This window comes from Rousettus aegyptiacus, unplaced genomic scaffold (genome assembly GCF_014176215.1).
Source record: "Rousettus aegyptiacus isolate mRouAeg1 unplaced genomic scaffold, mRouAeg1.p scaffold_m13_p_17, whole genome shotgun sequence".
NCBI lineage: Eukaryota > Metazoa > Chordata > Mammalia > Chiroptera > Pteropodidae > Rousettus > Rousettus aegyptiacus.
In genome coordinates this window covers 1,046,213-1,058,048 of record NW_023416292.1, presented here as the reverse complement: position 1 = coordinate 1,058,048, position 11,836 = coordinate 1,046,213, and the positions used below count along the sequence as shown (strand labels likewise).

The window sequence follows — 11,836 nt, the reverse complement described above, 5'->3', positions numbered from 1 at the left end:
CATTGTAGCACAAAGAGGAAAGTGAGTTTGGAGCTGGAACCAGGTGCTCTGGCAGCCAGGTGTGAGCTTTTTCTAGCACAGTGTTGCTGCTGCTACTGATGCCACCCACACCGGCTCCCTTCTCCCCACTCCCTCTCTGCTTGTGTCCTTCTTCTCTTTCCAAACTAGCATTCGGGGATTGTGAATGCTCTGATTAGCTTTTTTCTTCTGTTCACAATCCTCACACGGTCAGATTTCAAGAGCTCAGGAAAGGACACAGAAAGAGGCAGAAAGATGAGGAATAGGGCAAAAGAGGCTTTCCACATAGAGGAAGAGAAGGCAAAGAAGGCAGGCACTGGCCTGGGGATGGAGAAGGAAGGTGAGTAAACGTAGGAAGGGGGCATAGGCAGGGCCTCCATTGTGTGGGCACAAAGGGGCCATATGCCTGGCAGCCTACACAAAGTGTGTGTGTGTGTGTGTGTGTGTGTGTGTGTGTGTGTAAGGGAAGTGGGGGAGGGGTGGCTAAGAGTCCTCCCTCCCCCCACACCACCACCACCACTACCATTCTCAAACCCCTGGGGACCTTCTGTCTGCTCTGTCACTAGGGGTGTGGTTTGCTGAGAAAGACGGCAGAGGGGAGCAATTATGACAGACAGGACTTGGAGGGTCAGAGCCTGTGGTAACTAGAAGTGGAAGAGGGCTTGCACAGTTGGAAGGTATATGGCCTGATGGGAGGGGCTGAAAGAGGAATGAAGGGATGAGGTGCTGGACTCCCTATTGCTTGGTTTCCCCAAACAGCCCCAAGCCCAGTGCTCTTCTAGCCTTCCTTTTCTGCTCCCCTACTGTCTGTTAGCCCTGAAGCTCTCACTTTTCTCTTAGCCCTGAGCCTAGGGACTCCATGTCCCTGACCGTCTCCTTTTCCAGTGCCTGGTCCCCTCTCCCTTCCCCCTCCCATGTCCTTCCTCTCAGGTCCTGTGAGCTCAGCAGCAGCGAAGCCAATTGATTATCTGAAGAAATTCAGAGCTAGCAGTAGAACAGCTGCAGCCGCCCCCTCTCTCGCTACTCCCAGGCCCTGAGGGATCCCTGAGGGGAGGGGCCCAGTAACCCCTTCTGCCTTTTAGCTGGACAAAATAAAGAGAGAGGGAAGCAGAGAGCTCAGGGGACTGTGGCTTCTGTGCAGGAAGAGACACAAAGCACTTGGGGGCAGGAATGGAAGGCCCTGGGTTCCAGTTTCAGGCCATAATCATGTGTGAGTCCCATCACTCTTATGGACAGCAGTACCCTGCCTTTAAAATAAAGGTATTGGATTCAATACTTTCCATGCTCCCTTCCAACTTTTGCCTCTTTCAGTCCTCAGATTCTCCGTGGCCTCAGTTCAGCTATCCCCCTTGCCATGCTCTGGCCAGAACACATTTCAGTCTGAGATGGGGAAGGAAAGTTATCAACTTTCCTTCCTAGGTCTAACTCAAAACCCCTCTTGCAGCCGACATCATTCCGTGCTCATGGAAGTTAAATAGTGGCACTCTTCAGGGACTGAAGGATGACTCAGAATTTCCCTCCCACTGTCTGCTTTCAGCCTTCTCAGATGACCTTAAGTTTGGAAAGGATCTTGGAGACTACCTAGGCAGGAATGAGCTCCCTGGTATCACTGCACAGTGGTTGATTCTCAGGCCTGTCGATTTGGACTCCTCCTCCCTGAGGCTGGCCCTTTCAGGTGTTTCACAGTTTGTCCTGGAGTTAAAATCTGTTTCCTATAACTTCCATCTACTGGTCCTGGTTCTGACTTCTGGGGACACACAGAATGTCTGGTTTTGTTTCTTCTCTCAATATTTGAAGATGGATATCACATTGCCCCTAAATGTATTCTTGTAAAGATACATATCCTCAGTTATTCCTTCTGTGAAGTAGCCTCCAGCCCCTTAGTCTTCTTGGCCACACAACTCTGAATAGTCTCTAGTTTATTAATGTTCCATTAAAATATGGAACATTAGAGAGCCATCTGTCAGGCTGGGCCATTTCAGAGAGATGGAGGGGCCTTGGCAGTATTGAACATAAAGAACCAGGGTTTGAACTTTATCTCTGCCCACAACCAGCTGTGTGACCTTGGGCAAAGCCCTCCTTCTCTCTTGGGCTTTAGTTCCCTCATTTACAAATTGATTTTAGGTCCCTTTCAGGATTACTTTGATATTCCTTCAGCATTTCTTTTTATCCCTTTCCTATTTTTTCTCTTATTCCTATGTCTTCCAATGTGTTATCCTCAGTATCCAAGTATTAGGGAACACAAATGGGCCAAGAACTGAGATTACAAGGAATTTCGAGCCAGCTTAGAGAAAATAATGGGGAAGGCAATGCTTCATGACATGACTTTTCCCAGCAGTGTTAAACCCACAGACACATATTTAACTTGGACTACACTGAGACACTTAGCTTATTCTCAGGCCCATTGAGCGGGAGCAGAAGCACATCAGAGAGGTCAGAAAGTGTCACTCAGTGAGTGCCACACGGGGTACATGGGACTTCACGTAAGGAGGTCTGAGAGCCATGTGTTATGCCTCTCCATGCACCTCTTTATTCTGTGGCCTCTTCTTCTCTCTGTCTTCATTTACCCATCACTAAGCTCTCATGACTCCATCGGAAGAGCCGTCAGCTCTGAGAACCTTCAGTGCCCACCCTATCATAACCTGCAGGCCATCTTCCCAACCCAATCAAAATAATTCAAGCCATACCTGGTGCTAGAATGAGGTCACTTTAATTTTGCTTTTTGTATGAAATTGGAAATGCAACAGGAGGGAATCAGACACAGGATATAGGACATAGACCCCTAGGGCTTACCCTTGGGGGTATTAGGAAGAAGGGAGGGTCATGGGGGAGGGCTGGAGAGAGAAAATAGGCAGGCAGGACTAGAGTGGGATTGTCTGGGGATGGAGGGAGCTGAGGAAGGATCCAGGAGCCCTGAAGTTAGGGGAGAGGCACCATCCCAGAGGACTAGGGTATCAGGACAGATGGATCTGAGGAAAGGATACTGGTGTGGTGAGTGAAGAGGATCCCCACACACAGCCAGAGTTGCAGAAGGAGCATGAAAGGGAAAGAAGTAATAAGTAGGAAGCAAGAGAGACCCAGCTAGGGCTGCCAGGGCCCCCCTCATTCTTCCCCAAAGTGCACAACTCGGCAATAAATAGTAATATTTATAAATAAATAAGTAAATAAATAGATGAATAAATAAATACATACATAAATAAATAATATCCTTGTAGAGCTAGGAGTTTAGTGTGAGGGAAGATGAACATGGTAAGTGCAGTGAGCTCCTTTTTTCTTCACAAGTCCTAGGGCCCCAGTCTACTGGGCAACAATGAGCAGGTGGGCTCAGCAAAGTGGGGGGGGGGGAGTAGAAGGAAGGGGGAAGGGCAGAAAGCCTAAGGTGGTGTAGGTAGGGGGTCTCTTCCTTTGCTGAAGGTAGCTTAAAGAAGGAGAAAAAAATGTAATAAACAGTTCCTAAAACCAGGAGAGCTGAGCATTCCCAGAGGGCAATGATGGGGCACCCTCTACATTGCAGGAGTAACTGATGTGGATATGCACATTTTCGTGGTGGGCTGGGATGGGGGAGGCGGATGTGAGATCTGGCCCACCTATTCCTCGGGTTGACTATGGGGACATCATCCCTACCCCAGGATCGTGGTTTCCCTTTCTCTGGCTGCACCAAGGGAGAAAATTGGGATGGTAGGGGTTGGTGAGAGCAGGGAGGGGGCCGAACAGAGCAGAGAGAGCAAGGCACTCACTACCAATTAAGATGCAAGGTCTGCATGTGGTAAAGCTCAGTAACAAGATAGAAAACAGGAGGAAGTTTTCCATAATTTCAGCTACTGAGATTAGCTTCACAGGCATTATGTCACCAGGCACCTCTGCAAAACTGGACTGAGATCTGCAGGAAGAAGCTCACCTCACTACCCTACTCTGAGCCCAGCCTTCCCTCTTTCTGTTCTGCCGCCTGCTCCCTACCATGAGCAAGAGAAGCTAGAACAGGGCGGAAAGAGGGTAGGAGATAAGAAGTTGGTTTGGGATCTCTGAAAACGTATACCTAGGGTAGAAGAGACAGCAGCCCATGAGAGAGTGGAGGGTGGGGTCCATTGGCGGCAGGCTTAGTAAATCCAGCAAGGACTGTATACTGACCTCCCAGATACTTCGAACCAGCTGGGCCCCAACCACAAATGGTAGAAGGTGCCCATGATAGCCCTGGGGTTCCTGGAATAGAAAGTCACCTTTGAAATCAGCAGGGGGTGGGGGGCACTCTGCCTGGGCCTGGGGCCTGGGGGACTCCATGCCAGGGTACAGGACTCAGGAAGGAGTGATATCTGTTCTAGGCAATGGATGGTGAGAAGGGACCTGGCAAGGCCTGGAGAGGAGTGGTGCATGGAGGCCACTTCAGACGTCCAGCACGTGGTTCAGGTAGGAGATGTAGCAGATGGCCAAGCGAAGGATCTCAATCTTGGAGAGCTTCTTATCGGGGGGCAGCGTGGGCAGCAGTTTGCGCAGCTCTGCGAAGGCCAGATTGAAGGCCTCCACGCGGATGCGCTCCCGTGTGGCGTGAGCCGTGCGGTACTTGGCTGTGGCCCTGCGGCGGCGCCGCCGCTCCTCTCTGCTCAAGTGCTGCAGATCTTTCCGTCCAGGCTGTCCAGGCTCTCCAGGCTCCAGGCCCCGGATCTGGCCCCCTCCTGAAATCCCTGGCCCAGCCCTGTCAGGGCCCGCTCCGCCCCCACAGTCGCTGAAGCCTGACTCTGTCTCAGAGTGGGTGGGAGGCAGGTCCAGCTCCATGGCGTCTGAGTTGAGCATCATGATGGAAGGCCCCTGCCCTTTGAGATCAGAACCCCCTCCCCACCCCTCCCTCTGGGAGCCTGAGAGTTGGTTGTGGGAGGGGCAGGAAGGGCCTGGGCTGGTGGGGTCTGCCACTGAGCTCAAGAAGTCAGAGTTACGTCAGGGTTCCATGGTCAGGGTTCCAGTCAGGAGCCTGAAAGAGAGAAGGAGAAATTGATAGCGAGGAAGGAGGGACAGCTCAGAGATGAGGCAGGCATGAGAAAGGTTTGAGACGGGCTGGGAGGTGAGAGGTACTATAAATGTGGAGTAAGAAGGGTAGAAACAAGGCGGGCAGAGGGGCAGCAGGAGAGAGAAGCAGGTGGACAGTTGTAAAGGAGTCAGAGGAAAGATAATAAGAAGGAAAAGAATCCAGAAAGTGAGCAACAGGGATGGAGAAGTGATGAGGAGGGCACCGGGCAGGATAAAACTGAGCAAGAGGATTAAAGATATAAATGTAAGACCTAAAACTATATAGTTCCTAGAAGAAAACACAAGGAGCAAGGTACATGGCATTGGCTTTGGAGGTGATTTCTTGGCTATGACACCAAAAGCAGAGCAAAAATAGACAAATGAGGCTACATCAAATTTAATAACTTTTGTGCATCAAAAGACAGTCAGTAGAGTGAAAAGGCAACCTACAGAATGGGAGAAAACATTTGCAAATCATATATTTAATAAGGATTTAAAATCCAGAATATTATAAAGCAGTATAGCTCAAAAAAAAAATCAAATGATTTCATTAAAAAATAGGCAAGGACTTGAATAGACATCTTTTTCCAGAGATGATATATAAGTGGCCAACAAACATATGAAAAGAAGCTCAACATCATTAATCATCAGAGAAATGAGATATCACCTTACACCCATTAGAATGACTGCTATCAAAAACAGAAAATTCCTATATTTATATATGCATATATATCTATCTGAATGTACCATACCATGAAATTTTGACAATAACAATAAAATTTCACTTTTGGAATTTAAAAAAACACACACACACACACACACACAGAAAATAACAAGTGTTTAAGATGTGGAGAAATTGGGACACTTGTATCCTATTAGTGAGATTGTAAAATGGTGCAACCACTATGGAAAACAGTGTAGCAGTATATATCCAAAAAGAACTGAAATTGGGAAAAAAATTCAAATCAGAATCTTGAATAGGTATCTGCCATCCAATGTTCATTACAGCATTACTCACAATTGCCAAATTGAGAACAACTCAAAAGACCATCGACAGATGAATGGATAAAGAGTGGCATATACATATAACAAAATATTATTTAGCCTTAAAAGGGAAGGAAATCCTTCCATAAAGATGAACCTTGAGGGCATTATGCTAAGTAAAATAAGCCGGTGACAAAAAGACATTGTATGATTCCACTTATATGAGGTATGTAAGTAGTCAACTTCATAAAAACAGGAAGCAGGATGGAGGTTCCCAGGGGCTAGGGGATTAGGGAAGGGAAGTAGTTGTTTCATGGATTGTAGATTTTCAGATTTGCAAGATGAAAAATTCTGGACATCTGCTTCACAACAATGCAGATACACTTAACACTACTGAACTGAAAACTTAAAATGGTAAATTTTATGTTGTGTTTTTTACCACAATAAAAAAATTTTTTAATAATACCAAAAAAAAAAAAAAAAAAAGGAGTAGGGACCCTGAGCAATGCTGAAACCACAGCTCCAAGAGAGTTTGGCTGTGACTCTAACCTTTCCCAGTTGTGAGGAGAGAAATACAAGCCTTGGCCCCTATGATCCCCTCCCTCCCAGGGCCTCACTCCACCCTTGCTATTTCTGTGTGTGAGGGGGGAGGCCAGGATAAACATGCAGATTGCCCATTGTAGAGTGCACCGAGACATATGGAGATTGGCACAGCTGCCCCAGCTCAGTCCCTCTCAGCCTACCGCCCACTCCCAGACACAACCACCGCAGACACCACGTCCTACCACCCTGTCTACTAGAATCAGGTGAAGATATCTCCTCTGGCTATAATCCCCCTGTTCAGAACCAGCTCTTTCCTCTATCTCTGTCCCCAACAACCTCAGTCCTTCTTCTGGCCCTTCCTCTGCAAGGAAGATTGAGGAAAGGGAATATAATCAGCCTTCCACTTTGAACCCTCCTACAGCCCAAGGCCAGTTCAGACAGGGCCTGCAGAGGAGGATGTGGACAGCTTCCTGAGGCCACCATTATGGGGCTTGGCTAATGGTTTGCTTGTCCCTTAACCAGAGGAGGTTAAGGTGAGTCAGCAGGAGAACTGCCTGGGAAGCCTAGGGAAAGGGCTCTGCTTTGGAGGCTCTTAAGCAGGAATAGTGAGCCACCCACTGTGAGCTTAGCCGACTTAACAGCCAGAAACAGAAGCACTGAGGCGCCTTCACAGTCGCCATCTCCCCTTCCTCACCAGCTCTGGTTCTCCTGCCTGACAGACACTCTCACAGGGGTCAGGACCCCCCAACTTTGCCCCACCCCAATGTACATAAGACAGGCTCAGTTGTAGTCGACAAATAGTTACTAAGCTGTTGGGGGGATGGGGGGGCGGGGGGAGGCAGCACTGCAGGGTCATCAACATCTGACTGGCACATACACATAAAACCATAACAAAACAGAAGGTGGTTAGTCCCGAAATTTAGAACACACTCCATATTCTGGGGTTCAAAGGAACAAGAGGGGATCGCAATAGTGTGGGAGGCCCCAAAGTCAACATCTTCTGGTACACGTTCAATGCCCCAATCCCCCACCCCTGTGCTTCAGGAGTCCAGCTGTGGGGTTCTCAACATGTCTATCACAGACCGATTCTCTCTCTGCCTGGTCCCCACGTTCCTGCATCCCTGATGGCTTTTCTATGCCCTCCTTTCCCCTTCTATCTGCTCCCAATCTGACCCCTGGCCCATCTCCACCTGGTCCCACTGTCCTCCCCAGTTCTAGTCCTGGCAGCAGCTTCCATTTACCCATCAAGTCCTCACCCCAAAAATCCACTTCTGGTCTCAAAGTTCCAGGCTCCGAGGATCAGGGAGAGCAGCAATTCCAAGCATCCAGGATAGGACTTCCTCCTCCACTTCTGTCATCCCCAACCCCGACTGAGTCAAAGGGGAGAGAGAGGTGGGAAGAGGAAGGGGCAGGGCAGAGAGACACAGCTCACTAGAGATAGAAGAACTAGAAGGAGGTTCTGGGAGGGGACTTCAGCCAGAGAGTGGGAGGGACACGGCCACCCCTCCCAGCCCATGGTTCCCTCTTTACCTAAGAGGACCCTGTGAGGGGATCCAAGCTGGCAGGACAGGGGCAGCGTTGACAGCCCCAGTCTTCTCTGGCTGCTCAGAAAACATCCGTCTGCAAAGTTAGTGACCAGCTTTCTAGAGCTCTCAGGGGCAGCGTGGTGTGGCTGGACAGGCTCCAGGGCAGATGAGAGGGGTACACATGGTGGGGATATAGGGCCCAGGCAGAGAGAGTGGGCTTGGCCAGGTACTGGAGCCACCAGTACTCACACTCCCGAACACACTCACAGACATACACACACCTGAGCTGGCCCAGCCCTATGTATATATATGGAGATACACACACACCCCCAGCTCTCCATTGGCTGGCCTAGGCTCCCCCCCTCATCAATATTAAACAGGCAGACCAGGCAGCCATTGGCAGAGAGACCTGCAAACCCTCCGGGGAGCTGGGGGCAGGGGCTGGCCCTGGGGGGGGGGGGCAGGGAGTGGGGGAGCAGGGACATCTGTTCTCCATGCATATTTCATAAGCAAGAAATGGAGAGCTGGGGAAGGGGTGGGGCCGGGGCGAGAGCCAGGGCAGGATCACAGATGAACCCCTCAGTCTCTCCTACCAGAGGCAGCAGGAACAGAGACCCCTAGGAAGCCCGGTTTAAGTGCCATGAGCCCATTCTGAGTCCCAGCATGACTTAGACAGCTCCTTTTCAGGTTTCTTTTTCATGGGAGGAAGGCTCTCCAAGGTACTAACAGAGAAATCTAGAAAAGCACAAGTGGACAGCACTAAAACGGTGGACAGCACTAAAACAAAGGACAGGACCCAGAAGTCCTTGCCCTCACCAAGCTCTCATTCTTCATAATGCCAATACCCAATAGTCATGCCAGGCTGCCTGTGGCTGCTGTTTAGGCCTCTGCCCTCATCACCCTGAGACGCGATCACTCCACGTCCTCTTATCCCAGCCCCCATTCTCTCACCTACCCCATCACAGGAGGTGGGGGGCAGGATCAAATTTCTGACATAGATCCCACAAGGAGCTTTTCTAGGTTGCCCAGCCCAATCTAACCCACTGGGAATTAGGGGATCTTAGAAGGAAAGAAGTCAGGGCTAAAAGGAGCAAAGTGGAGGAAAGAGGAAGAACCAGCATTGGAAGGACACTGGGAGAGGAGGGCAGGGCAGCCCAGGCAGCTTCACATATGCTGGGGCATCTAATGAACAATAAGAAAGCTAGATAGAAAATTATATGCAAATTGCCATTAATTAAGTTTATATCAATAGCTCAGCTGCCTCCATCATGTGTGTGTGTGTGTGTGTGTGTGTGTGTGCGCGCGCGCGCACATGCACATACGTGCACATTGCAGAGTGGCAAGAGAGGCAGCAGGACAAGTGTCAGTATCTTAAGTTTTCTCTCCTACTCAGCTGTGGAATGTCTTCACTGAACCTTTGTGAGTACCTGGAACCATGGCTGGGAGGACTCTAGAGACAGTGTGCTACAGTGAAGAAGGCCCTGTTGGCTATGTGACCTCTAACAAGTAACGTAACCCCTTGAGCCTCAACTGTCCTTTTCTGTAAAATGGGGTTAATTCTCTCCGCTTCTTAGGTTGGCATGGAGATTGAGATAATGCATGTGACCAGGGTCAGCACCTTAGTAGGACCACACACCCACTTCAGGCTGTTGGAGGCTTTCCCTGCTTCGATCTACCTATTCTGGGCTTTCTCCAGGGTGAGGTATTCCCTAAGGGGAGTCCTATGATTCTTCCCCAAGCTCCCCCACCCCTCCCCACTCCCAGGTCTGGGAAGTGCCAACTCCCACCTGGGCAGGCCCAGACAGGTGCCCAGGCGCCAGCAGATGGGCTGAGCTGGAGGGGAAAGGAGGTTGAGGAGGGGGATGGGGATCAGGTGGCATCTCAGTTCTTGCATCATCATTGCCATGGTGCTGATTAAAAACCAATCTCCACCTAATGAGCCCCCAGCTACAACAATTCTACCTCCCCCTCTTCTGCCCTCCACCCCATCCAAGAAATTGGGATACTGAGAGACTCGGGAGAGCATGCCATGAAGAAGAGAGATACGGACAAATGGGAGATGAAGAGGAAGCAGAGGAAAAGGAACATGGAGAGAGACTGAGACCCAGAAAGAGAGGAAAAAATGAGAAAATAGTCACTGGATAACAGACATGGGGAAGACTTGTCACAGGGAGGTGGACATAGGGGAGGGAGGGAGAGACAGGGGAAGGAGGAGCAGAGAGAGAGAGAGAGAGAGAGAGAGAGAGAGAGAGAGAGAGAGAGAGAGAGAGAGAGAGAGAGAGAGAGAGAGAGAAATTGATTGATAATGGGAACAGAATTGCCAGGTTGCCAAGACTTTGTGGGAGACTCAGAAGTGCAAGATATGAGAGGGAGGCAGGGACATGGGAGAGACCGGAAAAGAGGAGACCATTAAGGAGACACAGATCTGAGCAAAATACAGATGTGGAGAAACACTGATGTTCAGGGAAGGACAGATACTGATATTGGGAGAGAATCCTGAGGAAATCCCCAAGACAGGGTAGAGAGACATGCAGACGTGAGAGAGGCAGAGTGCAGACAGTTGTGAGGAACCAAAAAAACCAAAAACCAAAAACAACAACCCAGACAAGATGGGACACGATAAACAGATCTATAGAGATGAGGGACTGCTGCTGATCCCAAAGAGTGAGACATTGAGGAAAACAGAAGCATAAGCCAGAGAAACCCTAGCAGCAAAAGGAAACCCTCTTCCCAGCCTCCCTCCTTTAGCTCCGATCCTTTGACCCTGCAACCTCCAGCCTTGAAGCACCCAGCCCATGCTGCCCACAGTACAAGCTGACGTTTGATGGTAAAGGGGAGTCCAAGAGTGCTCCAGGACCACCTCTTTCTCCTCCTGACAAGTCTTCACTCAGGGATTTAGCTTTTGATCCTTAGGGGAGTAGCTAAAGAGAACACCATTTGATAAAGAGGAGCTACAAGTATGGAGTGGGGGAAAGCACCACTAATTGTACTGAACTGGGGGCCAATAGATTGGGTCCGAGTCCTGATGACCTTGGACAAGTCACTTAACGTTGACTGAGCCTGCTTTTGTCATCTGCGAAGTGGGGATAATGTTGCCTTCCAAAAAGGGCTTTTGTTACGCAATGTATAGGAAAGTCCTGGGTAAACTTTGCAGTGCTCACCCCAACTTTTACATTTGTGCATGGGAACCTTAAGGTGGCAAGAAGTTTCCTCCACACATATAGGGGGCACTATGATTAAGAGAGGCTGCGGAGGCTCTGAAGTCAGCTCAGGTTGATAGCAGCCCCAGTCAGCCAGGAGGAAGAACTCTGGAGTTTTGTGGGGGTCGTTGCTGTAAGGAGGGCAGGAGGAATAGGATTTCGGGATGGAGTGATATGGATGGCTCTATAGTTATCATTATTTTGCTTTATATAGGTCTTCTTTTTTTCAGCTTCGTACAATCTCTTTTCATCTCCACACAGCCTTGAAGTAGATTGTTGGGAAGGGAGGTTGGTGTGTAGAGAAGACTCTGGGGCCTGGACCTAGTCCTCAAGGATGGGGGGAGGGACTGAGGAGCTGGGAAGCAGTGGATTTGGCAGGAGAGGGGGTGACATATGTGGGGAGCCCTGGGGACCCAACTAGGCAAGCAGGCTGGCAGGGAGAGCACACAGCATTAACTCTTGCTGTGCCACACTGCCTGACCCTTTTTGAGAGTGGCCTGTGGCTGTAGGTGCCATGTTCTGGGTCACAGGAGTAAGGCAGGCAGGAGGAACCCATGAGTTCGTGGG

General features: G+C 49.7%; 1 protein-coding gene across 1 annotated transcript; it reads right to left on the bottom strand.

The window, feature by feature from the left end:
* Nucleotides 1–3,136: 3,136 nt before the first annotated feature.
* On the bottom strand, nt 3,137–4,975 carry NHLH1 (nescient helix-loop-helix 1). The gene has a single exon (XM_016140990.2). It carries the CDS (start codon nt 4,807–4,809, stop codon nt 4,399–4,401), a length of 411 nt encoding a protein of 136 aa, XP_015996476.2. The 5' UTR covers nt 4,810–4,975; the 3' UTR covers nt 3,137–4,398.
* Nucleotides 4,976–11,836: the final 6,861 nt, after the last annotated feature.

Bases quoted from the DNA above. Each gene is read 5' to 3' on its own strand.
- NHLH1 (XM_016140990.2), bottom strand. From the start codon at position 4,809: ATGATGCTCAACTCAGACGCCATGGAGCTGGACCTGCCTCCCACCCAC.